This window comes from Pempheris klunzingeri, chromosome 19 (genome assembly GCF_042242105.1).
Source record: "Pempheris klunzingeri isolate RE-2024b chromosome 19, fPemKlu1.hap1, whole genome shotgun sequence".
Taxonomy (NCBI): Eukaryota; Metazoa; Chordata; class Actinopteri; order Acropomatiformes; family Pempheridae; genus Pempheris; species Pempheris klunzingeri.
The window spans coordinates 15,245,413-15,266,491 of record NC_092030.1 but is presented as its reverse complement, the minus strand read 5'-3'; the positions used below and the strand labels follow the sequence as shown (position 1 = coordinate 15,266,491).

The 21,079-nt window shown below is 39.8% G+C and overlaps 3 protein-coding genes across 3 annotated transcripts; 2 read left to right on the top strand and 1 right to left on the bottom strand.

Annotated features, from left to right (window-relative positions):
- Positions 1-2,774: 2,774 nt before the first annotated feature.
- cplx4a (complexin 4a) lies at positions 2,775-7,869 on the top strand. Its single transcript, XM_070851072.1, has 3 exons — positions 2,775-2,938; positions 5,351-5,438; positions 7,642-7,869. Exons 1-3 carry the CDS (start codon positions 2,775-2,777, stop codon positions 7,867-7,869), a joined length of 480 nt encoding a protein of 159 aa, XP_070707173.1.
- Positions 7,870-11,887: 4,018 nt separating this feature from the next.
- On the top strand, positions 11,888-14,015 carry rx3 (retinal homeobox gene 3). The gene is made up of 3 exons (XM_070850936.1): positions 11,888-12,152; positions 12,504-12,739; positions 13,569-14,015. The coding sequence occupies exons 1-3, from the start codon at positions 11,888-11,890 to the stop codon at positions 14,013-14,015; spliced, it is 948 nt and encodes a 315-aa protein (XP_070707037.1).
- A 2,489-nt stretch (positions 14,016-16,504) lies between these two features.
- grp (gastrin-releasing peptide) lies at positions 16,505-17,706 on the bottom strand. Its single transcript, XM_070851117.1, has 3 exons — positions 17,550-17,706; positions 16,855-17,090; positions 16,505-16,734 (listed from the first exon to the last, which is right to left on the bottom strand). Exons 1-3 carry the CDS (start codon positions 17,701-17,703, stop codon positions 16,681-16,683), a joined length of 444 nt encoding a protein of 147 aa, XP_070707218.1. The 5' UTR covers positions 17,704-17,706; the 3' UTR covers positions 16,505-16,680.
- Positions 17,707-21,079: the final 3,373 nt, after the last annotated feature.

Sequence of the window (21,079 nt, the reverse complement as noted above, 5' to 3'; positions counted from 1 at the left end):
TAGTTGATTCCTACTTAACATATATAAGCAGTATATAAACTGCTATATACTCTTAATAGTTAATAATAATAATAACACACTGCATAGTTGCAAGCAAGTATAGGGACATTTATAAACTGATTATTTTGCTACGTACATTTACAGCGTTCATTCCTGTATTTGTCAACTCTCCTTATGCAGCATCCATTCCTTAGGTATAAACAGTTTGTATAATACAATATAATGTAACTGTATAATTACACATAAGAACAAAGCCTTACAGTATGTGTTTATTAATTATTGCCCAATATCTGCTTACAGCTAACATGCTCACAGTGACAATGCTAAAATGCAGATGTCTTGCAGCTATAATGTTTACCACTTTAGTTTAGCATGTTAGCATGCTAACGTTTTCTAATTACCGCCAAACACAAAATACAGCTGAGGCTGATGGGAATGTCATCAGTTTTGCAGAAATGTGTTCGTAAAGTACATTGTTCACCAAACCTATTAGAATTAATCCAGAGGGAAACAGAACGGAAATGTCATCAGATCTGATGTGATAGTAGCTGAGACATTTCACTAATATCCAGTAGTGTCAACCTCATGGTGGCGCTAGAGGAGAATCAGTGGATCACCAACATCATTAGGATTCATAATCGCATGTCGATGGGATCCATCCAACAGTTGATGACACATTTCAGTCTGGACCAGTATTCTGCTCAGTTGGTGATAAGAATTATGTGACTGTGATTCAGCATGATACGGAGCTGCTGACTTTTATATGAATATGACATTCACAGAACAACTAGACGGAGGAGTCTATATTATCTTTGCACACTTACACACACCTCTTTGTCAATCCTGTCAACAGCTATAGTAGATACAGTAGGTATTTAACTCATGCATATCATCGTCAAAGACGCTGACTGGAGGCAAACACATTGGTACACCATTGCTCCCTAATGGTCTAAGATGCATAACCACAGCATCCAGGTTCTAATCCATGCAGGAGCTTTTGCTTCATGTCATCCCTCCCTCACGCTCCCCACATCAGCTGTAACTGCTTGACTGTGCTAATGACAGTCGCCCTAGTCCTCCACACATATGTGAGAATGCTGCAGCTCCAACACCACACAACACCAAGTTTGCTGACAACAAGACATTCATTTCCCTCCAAGAGGTCATTTCCCTGAGAGGAGGTCAGAGCCTTGACACCTTGATGCCAGGAACTCTAACTCTTACCCAACCTCAATCAACGTCAGCAAAAACAAAGGAGCTGATTACAGAAAGCGACAAGGAGGATATGCCCCCTTCCATCACTATCAATGGGACAACAGTGGAGGTAGTCAACAGCCACAGGTTCCATTAGCGAGGACTTGAACTGGACTCATCACACGAACACCATCACAAAAACAGAAAGACAACGGCCCTTCTTCCAAGCAAGCTGAAGAGGCTTATAATGGACTCCAGGACACTCTTCGGCTTCTGCACCATGGAGAGTATCCTGACTGGCTGCTTTACCGCCTGGTTCAGCAGTTGCACTTCCCTAAACTGTAAGACATTACACAGGGTGGTGACAACTGCACAGCAAACCCCCACCACGGCGGAACTGTCATATATGGAAAAACCCTCTGTAGCTCTCAAGCTCATCCTTTGTTTACATCTCTCTCTCTCTCTCTCTCTCTCTCTCTCTCTATATATATATATATATATATATATATATCATTATTGTAAACTTCCTATAATAGGACTATATTACCAAAGTATTCTATTTTATTTTTTAACTTCTGCATAATTGTATGTCTCAGATTTTATTTTTTACTTTTATATATCTGTAAGAGCATTGAGGGACAGACTGAGATTCAAGACTGCCATTTCCAATGAGTACTTCACTGTAACTAAATAAAGAACTTGGACCATAAATTAATCTTACGATAATAATAACCATATTTATCAACCAGATTTTCCATAATATTTTATTTACCTGTATACTCTAAACATACCTTGACATGTAACACGACTAAATATATTTAGTTGCAGATGAGCATTTCTGAAATGTTTGAGTGCGCAACATTACTGGGGTAATCTACAACTCCTCCACCAAGCATGCAGATAGTGATGGAGTGGTAGAGAGCAATGAAATGAGAGCTGTCACCTCCCTGTCTCTCATCCTCCTGTCAATCATCCTCCCACTGAACAATAGCACGACATGAACGATGGCTCCATTGGGGGATAAACAGGACTTTAATCCTGCTCCTCTCTCTCTCTACTCTGCTTGGTCTCAGCAGTATAAGCTGCACACGGGCCAGCCCGTACTTTACTAATATGATTAAGCACCAATGGGCGGAGGCAGCATATGTGTGGTCCCAAAGTGAGGACACCCATCTCCAAAAATCATTTTTATGATGAGCGCTGCACCTTGTTCTTCCAGAAAAATGCACAAAGTGTCAAAATTAATAAAGGAAAACATCCACAAAGGTCTACGTGATTTAAAAATAGAGAGAAAACAGGCCATCTGCCTCTTAGCATAGTGGAGCAGGGAGGATTAAATCCAGATTATGGCCGAGGCAAAACGCTGTGCGTGTGTGTGTGTGTGTTTGTGTGCATGCGTGAGTGTGTATGTGTCTGTTGCTTGTCGTCAGTGTGTCCTTGGCTCCATAGTCAAGCAGCAGGTTAGCCAGAGAGCTACCAGTGGATTTGACGGCTATAGGAAGCCAAACCGGAGGAGAACAACATCATTTTTATCTACAAAAACTTTCTCATTCGCAGAGTAAACAGTCACACAACTCAAGATGGCTTTCTTGATCAAGAGCATGATTGGGAACCCCCTGTCAGGAATGGGTCTTGGTGGTGGAGGTGACAAAGAAGAGGAGGCCGCCCCCTCAGATCCAGCCAAAGCAGCAGGGATGACACGCGAGGAGTATGAAGAGTACCAAAAACAGTTGGTGGAGGAGAAGTAAGTAACAACATGGACAGTACTCCACTTTGAATTGATGACATTGGCCCATTGAAGAAACAGTATAACTGCAGAATGTACAAACTGACCTTGAAATATGTTTCCTTCTGCATTCCAACCCTTCACTGCTCCCTGTTTCCCTCTGTTGCACTCCAAGTAACCATATTATCATTTTTAGCCTAAACCTAACCTAACTAAATAAAAGCACTTATGTATTTATCATTGTCATGACTTCACAATGAGCAAGATATGTTTTTGAGAGATGCAACTGTTGCTGAAGGTCACAGCAGAGGTACCACCATAGAGAATCTTTTCTTGTCTTTCTTACTTTCCCCAGAATGGTCTACATAATAACCCACCAAGGCTACAGGGTCATGCTAGACCTGGATCAATAATCTCCCATAATCTGTCATCTGCTATTGCATCAAGCGCAGTTATGGGTTACATTTTGACTGTACACTGTAAAATGGCCGTTTTATTGACAGCTCAAAAACACTGACTTTAGGGCAGTAAATGTTGGAATATTTAAACTAAAATGCTAGAAATCAAATAATTAAGAAAGATCTGTGGTGGCCCAGCAAAAGAAAGACTCACCATGCTGCAAAATTACATATATTTATTGTATGTTCACAGCTAGTATTCCACAGTAAAGATGCAGATGTTTTTGACAGGCGTTTTATTGGTTTTCTTATTTTATTGTCTAATGAATATCTACTGGTTGTTTATTGTTGATAGCCTTTTAAAACCGTACAGTACGATGAGCAGCAGGTAGCATGCTTTTGTCCACCACTATATTGCTGTCCACCAGTGCATTGTGCTCAGTCTGTCTTGAACAATGCTCCAGTTCATTTCACCAAAGCTGACATTTAAGTAGTATAATATACATGTAGCAACAATGTGATCTATCCATCCCAAATTCCATCTAAAAGAAATCATGAAAGTGTGATAAATCAAATGAATTTGAATTTGTAATACAGAGTAGATTTTGCAGCATGAAACAGATCCAGTCAGCCTATATTACATAACAAGATTATCCAGCCTCTCCACTCGAAATTACTTTATTTGCTTTAAAAGACGACGTAAAATGACAACATTCTTTGTAATTGTAGATTTCAACTACAAGTATGTGCATAATCTGTCTGGTGAGATCAAGCATTTTGACAAATGAATAGTTTGCCAGTGGTTTGTTAGACACCTCACTCCACTGTGTTGTTGTTTCACTGCAGTTCAAGTTGCAGCATCTTGGCTTGATTTCAAATCTGCTTGACTCAGTCTGGCCTAATAATCCCATCTTTAATTGGCTGAGGGAAAGTACACGAGTCTCGCCTTGAAAATGCAGGAAGACACAGGGTCTTACAAAGTGCAATTAAATCACTTAATAGAGACTGGATTTGGTAACTCGATTAATCTTGACTATAACTACAATCTGCCAATGAAAAACTTGAAATCATTATTTTCTAATAACCTAAGAAGTTTCTGAAACTTATGTCAAAACAAAATTTAATTTAATGTGTATCATAGAATACATCTTTGGTGTATTTTCTATTCCATCACTCTAAAGAACGTAACATTGGAGTCACTGAAAGTAAAGTTATTACACTACTAAGGCAAATAAATGTAGGGGCATGGGCATGCATTTCAAATTTCAACTAAATAATGTTTTTGTTTTTCCAAATAACCCCAGCAAAATGCTCCAAATGATGCTTGCTGCCAAATCATTTTTTACAAGACTTTTTAAAATTGTGTCAAACATTTTAATTAGTTTTCATCAACTAGTATAACAAGACACTTAATGTACGATGTCATAATTCTGAATAATAATAATGATTATAGTAACAATAAAAACACAACTTATGCATGTATTTGTGGTTGTTTATACCACCTTTGGGAGCCATATTGGACCATTTTGAATGAAAAGCAAATGAAGATACACCCATTGTGGTAAAACTTTCTTTTCTTTTGACTAAAATAGAAAATATTTCTTTAAATAAACTGAATGTTACAATTCATTGGTTAAATGTAACATGATTTCGGGTTTTATTGCTATTCAGGTGAACTGGAGGCTTCTGTTTATCTGATTGGGCTGATGTGTATGTGTGTATCATGCTGGGTGAAGATACAGTAAAAGGAAAACAGACTGAGCCACTGTGAAGAAACTATTTTTCATGAAAATCATAATGCTGAAAAAAATCTACAAAGCTTCTCTTGAGCTGTCGATACACATAACGGCTCGCACACAGACACGAGGCCATTCAAATTTCACCTCACCCAGTACTTTCTTGCAGCTTTGTGTTTTCCACAAAAGAGATTAAGGGACACAACAGTTTTTACTTAAACCTACCTGGGATGTACTTGAGAGCAACGATACAGGTTACTGTGCCAATATTATTATTTCTTCTATTTCTATTTCAGGATGGAGAGAGATGCAGATTTCTTACACAAGAAGGCAGAGAGGGCCACTCTCAGGGTGTGCCTCAGGGAAAAATACAGGCTGCCAAAGGTAAAGAGCTTTTGTCCTAGTGTGACTCATGTTTTAACATTTCATTCATTTATAAACATCTCAATAGGAAAACAAAGGCACAACAGTGAACTTTAATTATTTTAAAGGAAACACTTTACTTAACCCCCCTATTTAGCATTTACAAGCACTATGCAAATATGTTAACAGTTTATAAGATACTATAAGACTATTACAAGATACTACTATAATGTCGCTGTAAGCAGATCTGCATAGCTGGACATTTTAAATGTTTACTAATGCACAGTATTTGTTTTACTTAATGTTTTATATACTCCTTTTTCTGTCTCGTAATAAGAACTGGTGATTATAATCAGCAGTCTTATAATTAAATGGCTGTACCCTCCGGTGGCTGGCAGAAAAACAGGGTTCAGTGAGGCGTCCTGTCTGCACAGGTAGAGCGACAAATAGCTACTTCATGGTTGAGGTTGTCTTTACTTAAAAGTAGGGCCTGGCAGCTGCAGCTTAGGTGACAGGAGGTGGAAGCCATGCCAGTAGATTAGTGAGAAAGACGTTCAAACAACGTCCTGGAGACGTTAGCCCGTGCCCCGTATTGCACCTTGAGTCTTACAAAGCCAAATGCAGCTGAGCAGGTGTCCCAGGCTCATTAGGGAGCGCTGGGCAGTGTGAACTAGCCGTGAGAAAGAACCATCTACTTTGGTGGATGTAAACCGAGCAATTTAAAGGGACACTTAAAGTAAGATTTGCTGTAATGGAAGGAGCAAAACAGGTATGTTGGGATTCTATTAAAGCTATTTACAGACAAAGAGCAGTAGAGTGTCTTCTAATCCTATAAGTGTAACTAGTGGTGAAAACTGGATTGTAATGAGCTTTGTGTTTTTATGGAAAATGAGCAAAATACATTTCCAATACAAGTTGTCTATTAGAATGATTTTTATTCATCTGAATGCAGTGATGACCTTGGCTGCTGGAGGCATTTTTCAAGTAGTGTCACTCAACAGACAATTGGGTCCACCCCCCCCACTATAAACATATAAATCTAATTATTTTCCCTAATGATGTTTACATATTAAATCAGCTTGATAGAGAACAAATGACAAAGGCTGACTGTCTTCATTAGAGGTGACATATTGAATTGATTTTCAACAACAATAAGGCACCTAAGGAGATAATGTAATGTTGATTCTTTACTTTTAATGGGTAGAAGGTTGAGAACACACACACATGCTCTCAAGCATGAGATAGAAAAAAAACATCTTTTGTTTCTTATGGTACAAGTGTGCAGTACGAGTTGAAACTGGAAGTTGGTGCTGTTAGTCTAATGGAATTAGAGTCTCGTGCAATGCTATAGAAGATATCTTTAGACTATCGTTAGGATCCGGGGAGGAAAGGCTAAGGCAGGTCTGAGATAATCCCACAGATTGACGTTTAAAGTAGTCACAGTAGTGCCTATTGCATGCATGTCTTCTCCAGATACTACGTGATCAGGATGAGTTCGTTGGAAAGGTTAAAAATGAGCATTTGAAGTGAGGAAGAGAGGACAGTAAAGTTAAAGGCAACTCGAGTCTGGTTCACAAAAATGCAGAAAACATACAATATCCTCAAGTACAGCCACTTGAAAGTGGATTTAGACTAGAGTTCATCTATTTGTCTCCTAGTTTGCCTGATTGCTTGCTTATAATTTGAACTCAAACCCAGACCAACGTGCTGTATTGTTGCAAAGTTTTTACAGTTTGCATCAGAACTGAAGTAAAATCAAAAGAGGGCAATATAATTGATTAAAAAGCCGTCAAACAATGAGTCTTAAAGTTTATGTATAGCTCAGTTTAGTGGTCCATCCTCTGATAGACCTTCAATCAAATGTTACATGCAATATTTGTCAGGTCTGAGTGTGCAGTGGGTTTACTGTATGTTGTGGCAATCAGCCAGGCAGCATGTTAATCCTGTAAAAAGCCTTTAAGACAACCATTAGGTTGTTTACCTTGACAAATAATTCAGTGCTATAAATATACAGTCTGTGTTATAATCAGGTAAAACAAAACAAAAAAAGCCCTGAAGTGACAGTATGTAGAATTATTTTAACTGATCTACTGATGCGCCACAGGAAAAAAACCATTGTGATACTTAATAGAGATCAATAGTCATACTGAATATAAAATCCTCTGCTGTCATATGTCAGTGTGTGTGGCTTCTGACCTTGTTTCGTGCCTGGCGTTGTCTGCAGAGCGAGCAGGACGAGAACATGATTGAGATGGCCGGGGACGACGTGGACGTACCCGAGGAGCTGCTCAAGATGGTGGACGAGGACGCCACGGAGGAGGAGGGCAAGGACTCCCTCATGGGCCAGTTTCAAAACTTGCAGAACATGGACATGGACCAGCTGAAGGAGAAGGCCTCAGCCACCGTCACCGAGCTGAAGAGCAAAGCAGAGGAGAAGTGCTCCGTCATGTGAACGGCCGGAGGGTGTGTCCATGATTGAAAAATGAAGAAAAAGATGAAGAAGAGGAGGCGGAAAGCGAAAAACACAAGAAAATGAATCTCAACACTTTCTGGGAATCGGCAGACTGAATGCACTAAAAAGGCAAATCATATTTCAGTGATAACAAAATGAAGCCTGACCACACTAGAGTGTTATATTATTACTGTTACCTGTCTGCATCCACTGAAGGATGTATTGTAAATGTTTCTCTGTTAGCTTGTTACTGAATGAGTGCCCCATCCTTCCCCATGACCGTTTTCTTTAAGTACATTATGTTTCCTCAGCCAAGTATTGCTTTTCACATCGCTCTCACGGTCACGGGCCACGGTACTTTCTCAAAAATGATTATAACTTGCGATACAATGTTCACGTTTTTCTCCGTTTGTTGTAAAATGAGACAGTTAAGTCTCTAAAAGTGTGTGTTTATTTCAACTAAATAAATAACAATCTACCAAGTCCTGCTCATAAAAAAAAACTTGTTTAACTTAAAAATTAAATCCTGTCTGAGTGTTTCAACTTTCCTCTTGGTTTGCTGGTTACTCTAGATTCTCTTTTGTGTTTAAATTAATTATATTTAGATTTGTTTTTTTTCTTTCTGTGTTATTACAAAAGCATACAATCTTCACGAGTCTTCATTTGCTTTGATTTTCTCCACATACGCACGTTAATCATAATAAAAACTGTTCAGCCTGAAACATTTGCAGAGACATTTGCAGGTTTGCACACATCGTGATTTTAAACCACTGAATGATTTATTCTATGAAAATAAAAACAATGTACATAAACACTGATGGAATATATGGATGTATTTTCAACTGAGAAAAGTCATGTATTGTTCAAATAAAGATGTATATTGAATACATGAAATGTGTCTGTGTGTTGTCAAGCTGGCTGTAGCTTTTTCTACATAATTTCCTTGTATGTCAGCAACAGCACCTTTTCCCCAAATGCACACATTCAGTCTTCATGTCTTTACTAAGCTCCATGTGTAAATCAATTATCAATGCATTGATTAATCATTTCAACTATCAAGATTTTGGAAAAAGACACCTTGTAAAGCGTATTAACTGTAATGTTGCTGTCTAGGGCTTAATGTGCAGCTTTTCAAATGGTCAGCCACACAGAAACTAAGCAACTATAATTAATCCCATCTACCTGAATCTGGGCTATTGCAGTGAATAAAGAAAGAAGGTCTTAATTTAATTGGGCATTATCCAAACACTTGTTAGGGATTATTAGGCAGAACGTGGGGGGAGGAAGGAATCTTCAACATTTAGAGTTTCACATGAACCCAAGTTTAAACGGTTGTGGATTTATAAAGTCTGGAGATTACCAACTAATAGGATCAACATAGCCAAGGTTGTCAGCCTATGCCCCCCCTCCCCTTCTCTCTCTCTCTCTCTCTCTCTCTCTCACACACACACACACACACACACACACACTCCAGATGAGAATACCACAGGACAAACTGAAGTATTGCTCCAGATATTGCATTCCTCTTTTTATTGGAAGAGGGAGTTGAGCCACCAAATAGGCAAGTTAGCACCGTACAGACTTGTCATGCACTTCCTCAAGTAAGAAACAAAAGTCAGGGGGGGCCTCTTCCCCTCAACAAAACTTCCTCATCCACTGAGATTCCAAGATGCCTGTGCAGACAGTACAAATGTATGAGATTTGAAGCTGAGGGTACCAGTGATTCCTAACCAGGAATACTTGTACCCCAGCGGGTACCTCTGGCCTCTGTAGCCTCCATGGGTTTGTGAAAAGACTGTGGAGAAGAGCAAATAAATAAATAAGTATATGTCAATTGTAATATAATCAAGTTCAGAATGAATGAAAATTCATTAGCGAGTAGGAAGTTTAAATGGCAGTAGTTAGCTAAAGGTAATGTATTAGATTTAATGAAAAAAATATTGGAAGCATTTGATAAAAGACAGGTGGTGTCGAAGATTACGACAGAAAAGGTTTGGACCACTGGCACAGACTCTCCATGATGGCGCTATCACCAGTAGAGGGCGATGGCTGCGATACCGCAGACACACAAGCCAGCCTGTCCACATGCTTAAAGGTCACATATCACTCTAATTTTCAAGTTCATGCTTGTATTTAGAGTTCCCACTTTGCTCTTTCCTTTGACGTCTTCGTGTTACACAGAGATGGCATTTGTGAGGAAGAAGTAATGGTGGACAGCAAGGTTTTCAGTGGGCTGAAGGGCTGCAGGATGTAACATGATCAAAAGATCTCCTCGTGACATCATAAAGAGAGCCAAATCTAAACTGTGGGTTTAATTTTCACACAGGGGGGGAAAGAGAGGTTGGGCTTTTATCATAGTTATATGGGACCTTCAGTGCAACAGGTTACAGTGACACTTCCAGCTTTGTGGAAACAGTTTGTGTAAAGGCCCTTTCCTGTTTCAGCATGACAACGTGAGGTCCACAGAGAAACAGTTTGATGTGGAAGAAGTTCTGCCAAGACACAACTTTTACACTGAATTTTTTTGGTTGAACAAGATATAGACTTATTTTTCATCAGTTTCCTGTCTTTATGCTAAGCGACGTGACATGACCCGATTTGGAAAAGTTATTTGGACTGAAGGAAAAAGACTTTCAGATTAAGTTTGCGGTGAGGTTATTCTACCACACATACTTTCAAACACATCTACATCATCTCTTTATTATTATTATTATTATTATTATTATTATTACACTGATGTAGAGGCTTCTTTAGCCCATAAATATACAACTTTCAAGGCTAATTGAGCACTGAGCTAATCAGGGAGAAACTGAATGTCAGCCTTCTCCAGATCGAAACACTATTGGCATTTTAACAATAAAAGTGGATAAACACAGAGTCAGTGTCGTCATGCAGCTTCAGAACCTACGATCTTGCTCTGTGTAAACGTTGTCAGAGCTCTTCCTAAGACAACAAGAGAACATCGTTCAAAAGTTTTGCTGTATGAGTGAAATTTTGCATGTCACAACTTTTTGGTGCTAATTAGAACAGAGCTCAGTTAGCATCTCTGTCCCCCTGACCCCCCCATCCCAGGCAAACAAAGGATAAGGTCACCTTCTGTAATTAGGAAAAGCTAAATAGTTTTAGGGGTTTTAACTCTTTTGAGTAAAATAATGTAATCCCCTTAAGCAGGATTACCACACTGCTGTCAATCTTTGTTTGCTGTTAAGTGGTTATAGCCTAAATTTGTTATTGTTTGGGCTTTGTTACCCTCTTTGACTCAACACCTATAAGAAACTAAAGAAAACCCTCGTAGTTTACGTCTGGTTTATGACTCATTAGCACATGATTTAATTTGTTTTTAATGAGCCTATATAGCTATTTCAGTGTGTGTGCCAGAAGATGCACGAGTTTTCCTTTAGATAAATAAAACAAACCATTCTTCATCTAAATCAAACGTCTATTTGGCAACAATATCTTGACGCTTTGATTAAATATTAAGCTGTCATCTTGCAATCCGTGTCCTGACCAGAAATCTTGTAATTATGATTTTGTTGTACCTTAATCTGTGGGCCTAATCTTCCTCTTTTTTCACAGACTGACATGAACATGACATCTGGAGGAGTGGAAAGATGGTTTTAAGATTTATGTAAGTGGGTTTAGAGCCAGCACTGACTGATGCACTTGAGATGGGGAGGAGTCAGGGAGGGTGTGCGCTGCTTTCTGCATGGGCGCACAGTTACCCCTAAATCCAGGGCCAAATCCAACAGGACGTCCCCTCTCTGACGTGCAGCGGGGGTGCCGCACGCGCAGGGGGGTCTTCTACTTTAAAAGGCCACTCTGATGATGCTCCACATGCACTGAGCAGGACGGCCTTGCTGGGGTCTACCTTGCGCGCACGTTTTTCCAACATCCCTCGGCTGTGATTTGAAATTCACAACTTGACCAAACAGGGAAGAATTTTTTTAAAAAAAAGAAGAAAAAAAAAAGAAGTCGACGTGTGTGGAGTTTTGTCCCTCTTTTCGGACTTCACCGACCAATGTGGCTTCTTGGATCAACTTCCCAAGTGATGATGATGATGATGATGGATGAGCGCCTGTCTCCCTCCGCACGCTCCGTCCAGAGCCCGGGGGACAACCCGTCCACCATCCACAGCATAGAGGCCATCCTGGGATTTAAAGAGGACACCATCTTCCACAAATCGCCCTCCTACGGCATGACAGAAAAGGTCCTGGTCAAGGATGCTGAGCGGAATGTAATCGTGGCTCCAATGAAGAAAAGCCATTCCTCAGAAAGTTTTGAAAGTAGGTTTTCTCCAAATTACAAGTCAGCCGATTTAAGTGCAAAAACGTGCTGAAAACATGCCACGGTGTATCTGTAGTGTTCAGGCTTTAAACCTTTACATTACAGAACATCTTCACTCATTCCTCATGAGAATCATCCACTTCTAATTTTCCTGAGTCGGTTGTAATTTTCTTAATCTCGCGCAAACTCTCCGGAAAAAGCCAAAAAAAAAAAAAGAACAAATCCATTCATAAATACGATGGGAAATGTCAGAATTTGTTTCAAGAAGCGTATTTAAACTTCACCAGCTCTCAGATTTAAATTCTTTCCCCCCCTCCCTCCCTCACAGTGCGCCTGTTCTCTCTCCGCAGGTGTGTGTTGCGCCAGCAGCGCCGCAGAAGCGTCGGTGTGTCCGGACTCACCGGACAGAGACGGAAAACTGTCCGACGACGAAAACCCCAAGAAGAAGCACCGTCGGAACCGGACGACGTTCACCACCTTCCAGCTTCACGAACTGGAGAGAGCTTTCGAGAAGTCCCATTACCCGGACGTGTACAGCAGGGAGGAGCTGGCGCTGAAGGTCAACCTGCCGGAGGTCCGAGTGCAGGTAGGCTGTGGCGCACAGGACGGTCAGCTCTCCTCAACAAATTACGGCCAAATTTTGTGCAATAAACATTTGTTTTTGGCTGGTAAAATTACAACAATAGAAGTAAAAACCTGAGAATATTCCCAACGCTGCATCCTTTCAAGATATGTGTTCAATTTTGAAGTTTATTTAGGGTTGACCTGCCATTATTACACCACATTTAATAAATGGGAAACTTAGAGAAACAACAGATTAGTTTCATTTGCTCACTTCAATTTGACTTGTAGGGGCGTAAAACGTTTCTTCTTTAAAAGCCTTTTACATCGTACTGACTTTTGCGCATGCAGAAGTATTTAAATTCTTCAGGTCCGTGAAGACAGTGCAGGTTTAAGATTTAGAGGAACTGCTAGTGGAGAAAAAAAAAAAAGAAGCTATTTTGTTCTTCGGCTCAATCTTAACACAGAGCAGGTGAGATCAAATGTATTTACAAAATGTGTAACTTTGCTTCAAACTCAACATTCAACTGTGAAAAAAACTGATTGGAATTGAAGATTGATCATCTTTTAAAAATATTATGTTTGTAATGACCACAAATTATAGATTAATTGATAGCACTACAATTTAATGTAAAGCTCTTCATTAAAAAAGCTAAAATCATTACAAATATCTCACCCCTCATCATCCCCATTTCAAATTTTTTTAAATACAATAATTGTTTGTATATATATATATACAGCCTTTAATTATTTTGTTTCCTTTTGGTGTGTTGGTGTGTTGTCTAAATTAAGTTGGGATAAATAAAGTCGTATTTAGCTGTACTGAAGTTTTAAATCCTCCCATTTCTTTTCAGGTGTGGTTCCAAAACCGGCGGGCCAAGTGGCGTCGGCAGGAGAAGCTGGAGGTGAGTTCTATCAAGCTCCAGGACACCTCCTCCTCCTTGCTCTCCTTCAGCCGCTCTCCCAGCAGCTCCCTGGGCCCCGGTCTGCAGCTGGACCCCTGGCTCTCCACCCCGATCACCACCTCCACCTCCCTGCAGTCCCTGCCGGGCTTCATCACGGGCTCGCAGGGCCTGCCGGGCACTTACACCCCTTCTCCTCCCCCGTCCATGCCCTCTTCCTTGCCAACCTCCTTCCTCAACTCCCCAGCCCTGGGACACAGCCCTCATTTGCCCCACATGGGCTCTATGTGTCCCCCGCCCCCGGCGTACCAGTGCTCAGCGGATCCAAGGAACTCCAGTATTGCCTCACTGAGGATGAAGGCCAAGGAACATATTCAGTCTATTGGCAAGACGTGGTGATGCTGAGTGGAGGTTTAAAAAAATGGACGTCAAATCCCAGAATACATCATGCTGCATCTTTTGAAAAACTGACTTCATCCTCATGCTGACAGGATTGTTATTTTGGACATTTTAAAGAGTGAAATCTACAGTTGACATCCAGGATTAGAGACATCCCCGCCACTTGTAAGGGTAACACTTTCCTTTACATCCCCCTATTTAGCATTCATAAGCAGTACATTAATAAACATACATTATAATGAAATTGTATGTAGATGTAAGTGCTTGTCTATGCATTTGTCAATGATTATAACTCATTCTGAGGGAACCCATAAGTGGAGGATAAACAGCTAATGAAGAACAACATAGAAGATCAATTGTAGTAATATAAAATGTGTCTTCGTGGGAGACATTTTTGATGTTGACTAATACTGTACATTAATGAACACTTACAAATGTCTTTATAGCTGTGTGCAGCTATATTCTAATGTGTTATAACCATTCCATGTTTGTATACTGCTTATAAATGCTAAATAAGGCCACTTAAAGTAAAGTGTTACCATTATAAGCAACTATCTGAAAACCTGTGACGTTAACTATCAAACTCCTGTAAAATATGAAATTAATGCACACTGACGATGTGGTGTTTTTCTTCTTTACTTTCTTCATGAGCTGTGTTTACTGTAAAATTTTACATTCATTCAGTCTAATCTCATTCCTGCCCAGTGTTACATCGCCAATATAACAAATACAGAGTCCATTTATACCCAGCAGTATTTATTGTACTTTTGTAAATGGAGCGCTCCTCATTTTCATTCATTCTTCCTTGCTGGTTTTTTATCTTCATCATAAAAGATTTAATGAATGTGAATATTTTCTCTATATAATAAACTTTATATGTAAGATCAAGTTTTCGGAGACAATTTGTCATATTTGAGACATTGCCAGAAAAAAATGTGTGTGTATGTGTGCGCGCATCATGAATGACTGTGATAGAGGAAATAAGAAGCAGAATAGCACCCATGGCTTGCAGTTGAGCTGCCAATATCCCATTTTAAAATACATATGTATTTAAAGCATCATTTTTCATGCCGTGGGCAGCACGGTGGTGCTGGGGTTAGTGGTCAGTGGTGCCTAAAAGCAAGGAGGTTCCAGGTTCAAGCCTGTCGGCCAGCTTCTCTCTGGGTACTCCCACAGTCCACACTGCATTTAGGTTAACTGGTGACTCTAAATTGATCATGAATGTCTCTGTGTGTGTCAGCCCTGTGATCAGTCCAGGGTGTACCCTGCCTCTCGCACAATGTTACCTGGTATGCCCCCCTGCAGCCCTGAAGGATAAGAAGTATAGATAATGGATGGAGTGATAATCATACTGCAGAGTGGAGATACTTGAATGCTCAGCCCAAAATAATTGGGCAAAACATTGAATACAGCACCCCTTAGTGGTGAAGTCCACTAACATGACTATCAGGTTGGCAAAAAGCATTTTTCAGGAGAGAAATAAAACTTATAAAAGAGCACAGGGAAATACGTTGACATTTGAGTTGTGACTTCCCAAGAATAATTCTGTTATATTATATAGAAGTGAATTAACAAATAGTCTTGACCATTTAATGGGCTCAAATATGGCCAGAAATCATACCATGAATGCAAACATCTGTTTAAATCTCTATGGTATTGACATTCATACCATCTTAATTCAATTTAATTTAAAGCAGCATCAATAATAAAAAAAAAAAAAGGGGAGAGTATGATGAAGAACCAGCTTTAACTCCCTGACTTCCTCCCTCTTTTTTACAGAACGAGTTTGTCAGCCCATTTATTTCCTCCTCATTAGCTCCTGTAAACCTCATCCCATTCGCTCCTGGGATTAGACTCATAATGATGAGGTGAAAGTGGCTTGTACCTCTATTGTTCGCCAATCATCCGTGACAAATGAGGGAAGAGAAAACTTTCCTTTGGCTTTAAGAAAAAGGATGTGTGTAACCAAATTGTTTCAATTAGCATTTCGTATTGTTTGCAACCCCTGAGGGCTAATAATAGTCCCCATCATTATCTATCCTACAGTCCTAAAGAGACACTGGTGTGTGTGTGTGTGTGTGTGTGTGTGAGAGAGAGAACGTGTGAGAGAGAGAGAGAGAGAGAAAAAAAAATGTAAAAAAGCAGCATCAAATCTCACTGAATTGTCCATAAACTACTTTTGGTGGTCTGTTGCCATCTGTTATTATCTTCATGCTTCATCATACTGGCACCTGACTCTATTAAGGCAACAGAGAAATACTCAGAATGGATATTGTGCGCCATCTGGTGGTGCAAAGTGGTTATTCTACAGTTGAAGTGAACTTCTTGAGCGTCACCCGTCTTCGTACAAGAGCAGTGAATGTGACCAAGAATAAAAAGCCACTTGTGGTGTGCAAAGCATGATTAGACATCCACAATGCAGTTATCACAACGCTAAATTTATTCAGTATTCTCAGTTTATGCAGCAGAACATTGTCTTGTCAGTCTGCAATCAAACTGCTGTATGATATGCAAATTAGAAATCATTGATAAAATAAACTTCTATTGGGTTTCAGCGTATTCTTACAGCAGAAAACATATACAGTGTGGATATGTGTTTACAGGGCACATGTGTAGGAGATAATGATGGCCGGTTTTTTAAACCAGCAGTGTCTTCAGGTTGTTTTCAGGTGGAGTCATTGTCTTGCACTCTCAAAGCCAGAAGAAGCAGGTCTGTCATCTATAATGTGGTGATGAAATGGAGAAATACAGGTAACCATAACATATCATTTCCAAGGTGTCATAATTTGAAGGATTAGACATTGATAAATGAAAGGAGAGGTATAATCCACAAACTGACCTTTCTGAGATATTTGTTTCTGTCCTCTTCTCTCCAGCCGCTGCGCGGCCGAAGCAGCTCGTCTGCGGTTTGTGGCATCATCTGTTTTTGGTTCTTTTTCTGCAGCATAGCTGCCATGAGATGTCCGTGGCGGTCCAGCTCTGTGGCCCCAGTGGTTTCTGAGGGTGTGAGGTGATCACTGTTTGTCTCCTGCAGTCCAGGCAGACTCTCAATGCTCTTCTTTCCCATCAAATGACCTGTGAAGTTGGACGTGATGGGATGCATGAACTGTTCTGAACTGTCTAAAGCAGACCATGACAGCTTAAAATTTGCAAATAAAATCCACATTTTCAGTAATGCGTTCAGTAAGTCTCCCATGAAACAGCTTTCTTATCCAAGATTTTCATAATTTGCATCAATTTACTAGAACTGAATTAATATTTTATGTTTTGTGAACCTGTCTAAAACTTGCCTGTTACTACAATGACAGGTAAGTAAGGATTCATCAAAGCTGAAGATTATTTGAGCAAATATTTGTTCAAAAGAGCAACTATCCTGTAAAGCATGCAGGATTTCAAGTTCTAAATATGCCTAAAATATTTTACTCTAATTATCATCAACTAAATATGCTAAAATAGCCTATTTACCAAAGACTAAAGTAGAGAAAGTAACTATTATTATGATTCATTCTATTGGAAATGGAAAGTTTCTCTTACCTACTGCCCAGTGATTGCCTCGTGGATACATCTTGCCAACACCTGCTGCAGGACTCTCTGAGCAGAGCAGCATACAGGGAACAGTAGCCAGAACTATAAAAAGTGGCCACACTGGTCTGCTAGTCCACGAGTAGCATAAGCACACTCCGCCCATGTTATCAGAGAAAATGTCAGATCTAAACAGTGCTTTATTAATCCTTGGCTGCAGTTAATCAGTTCGATCCAAGTTCAGAAAATCTCCACCATAGTCGATTATCTTATTTCTGTGAAGGGCTCCGGTTGCTGATGGAAGTTACACTCCCGAAGCCTTTGCTAGAGACGTCTAATGAAAGTTAAACGCCCCTCCTGATACAGCTGTGCGTCAGCGGGTGTTTTAAAAGTAGCACGGCGGCAGACCCGGGATGAGAGAGTGATGATGAGAAACCTAGCCTGTAATTATTATTGCTGCCTATTGTTTGTCTTGAGATTGCGGGGTGACTGCGGGAGGCGTCAGCGTCATTTGTCGATGACGGACGGGACTTCTGAGTAATTGCTTCCGTCTCACCGAGCACGCGGGGAAAAAGCAAGACGACGGAGTGAAGCTCATTTTCACCACTTTACCAACAGCTGGGCACTTTGATCAATAGAGATAAAATAAAAGATTTTATGAAGTCATCGTGTGTTTTGGATGTTAAATCTCAATCTAAAAAGTAGGCAAGTAGCTGTTGGATAAATCAGTTAGAGTAAAAAGTTTAGTTTTTATGTAATGTACTGAAGTAAAAGTATAAAATAGCATTAAAGGGAAATACTCAACTAACCTTCAGGTACCTTGTACTTAAAGGACTACGCCACCAATTTCGTACTGCACTCCTGTAACACTGTTGGATTCATGATGGCCATTTAAAAAAAATAAAATAAAAGATCAGTATCGATACAGTTGAACCAGAGTTAGTGACTTTTTTTTTTACTCCACACATTCTTCTTCCTTGGCAAACCCTGGTGCCTACATTATCCACAATGCAACAGTTGGGTTGGAGATTCAGGTGTGTTATGTTAATGGGGACAAGTGTAGCCTGGAGCCTCAAGCAGAGACGAGGAGCTGGTTCCAGCTGTCTGACAAACTCACTTCTTTCTAACTTCACACCTCCAGATGTTTTCCATTGTTTTCGGACGCTGACTCCACACTTGAGCCAATTTATCAGACTTTGCAGAGCTCCCCCCCACAAACAGGTGTATACAACTTTTTCCACATTTGATGATGATCATAATGATATGTTTACTATTCAGGGTAAGGGGATCTTCATAGCCATGATTACAATAATCTGCACTTGGTTAATGTTGTGCAACAATCATGGTCATGCTTTTAATGAAAAATCATAACCTGTATAAATGAAGTGGACGTAGCATCCAGGTTTGAAAAGTGAAATCAAGGCGAAAATTCATTAAACCTTCATTATTTCTAAAGGCCAGCAGGGTGCGACTCCACTGGCTACTTAAATAATTTCTGAATGTGAGGAAGTCAATGAGAAATTAGGCCTACTTCTCACTTCCCACAATTTATCACCTCAATAAATATTTTCCTAATGAGTTTATGGTCTAAATCGTTAGTTTAACATCTTCTTCAATACACAGGATATTCATTCAGTAAATTATGGTCCCATTTAGGGTGAAACAGACCATAAAGGAAGGTAAGCATCAGGGCGGGACTACCTTGTCATTAACCAATCAGAGGCGGGGGAAAAAACTCTTGTTCCACTTCTGGCTCCAAAAAATAAAACAAAAAATTGAAAATGCTAAACTTGAGACTTCAAAACGGTGGCTAGATCCACTTCTTACACACAGCCTGTGAAAAATACAACATTTAGTCTCTGTTTGAAACGGGAAAAAGTCCGCATGTTTTCGGTGTCCCATCTGTGCACACTGACCTCCTGACTTGGTGGAGTTTGTCACTCTACAACAACGTCACCTGACATCCTTCTTTGCTCCTCACTAAAATTACAACAGCTGCTGGAGGGCTTTGGCACTTGAACGCAAACATAATGTTTGGGAGGACTTACTGGATCCAGTGAAGCTGTCGCATCCTTAATTTTGACCTTTTTGTATTTAAATCTGTCTTTTATGCGTCTCCCAACTTCATTAAACTGCTACACTAAATCACTGGAGTATCCCTTTCAGTACAGCAATAAATTTGTTTAGTTACTTTCCACCTCTGCTAGTACCAGTGTACAAATACTCTAGTCCATTCAAAACATTTAAATATAATATATATATATATATATATATATATCTCCAATTGTCTCAGAAATGTAGGTAAGTAGAATTAGCACAAATTGATTAGTCGATTACAGTGCAAGTGCCTTAGAAGTGTACTTAAGCAGAGTATTAAATGTCACTTCCTACCACTGGCTGCAGTCAAACATATGAGTATTTTATTCACATGCAGGCAAGGTAAGAGGATGAAATAGACCAGAACAGAAAAGCCCTATAATGCGGATTATTATGAGACCCCAAAAAGTGACTTCATAGCATTACACCTGATTTAGTGATTTTATTGCTATGAATAACACGACGCACAAGGAAATGACGCACAAGAATTCATAATGAAAGACGATGATGAATATTTTTGCTGCAGGCAACACCTGTCGTGTGCTCACTTACAAGAATTTGACAATGCAGCGTATGCTCATATCATTTATCTGTACAGTTTATTACAGTGTGTTTATCCATCGGGAAAGGTCAACAGCTTGAATTAAGCAGTCCTCAAACACAGTGAGGCACCCACGCATGTGCCTGTATGAAATTCTCATACTTGACTGATCTCTTTCATGACAGTGTTGACAGACAGATCGCTGGGGGAAAAGAATAGAAGAGGACAGATAAGGAGTCCGCACAGGTAAGTAACATTTTGTGCTGAAAAGGTTGAAGGTTTCCTCTGGGTATTGTTAGGTCACAACTTCACATAGACATGCCAGCAGGATATTAGAGAGTATCTCTGGCTCGTAACGTATCATGTCCTCATAAGAGGATGACCTTAACAATACAGGATGAGTCACCTGTGTTCAGAGCAGTGCCATCTGAAATATTTGTTGGTTTATTTTTATGTGAGACAACAAGAAGCTGCATGTACCAGGTCATGTACCAGGAAAATGTCTTGGGAAATCACCAGATTTCAGGAATATTAAATGTACTGCTGAAAGAAAAAACTGAAATCATTCATGAACATACTGATAAAGATATATTTTAGGCTTCATTTAAAACTGTGCTATCCGAATATAGGCAATACTATTGAAGTGAATTTCCATTTTGCACTGTTTATTCAACAAAAACAAATGAGTAAGATTTGTCCTATGCTGCATAATGAAGGTATGAACTTTGGGCTACCACACACTGAGAGGCAAGAGGGTTTTTAATCATTCACACAACTGCCACTCATGTCTGATTGCCAGCCCTTGATCACCTGTTAGAGAAAGTTTGAATAAGCATGATTGCGTCATTTAGCACTTTAACATGTGTAAGCTGGTAATTGTTTTTACTGAATAAAATGAGCTTGT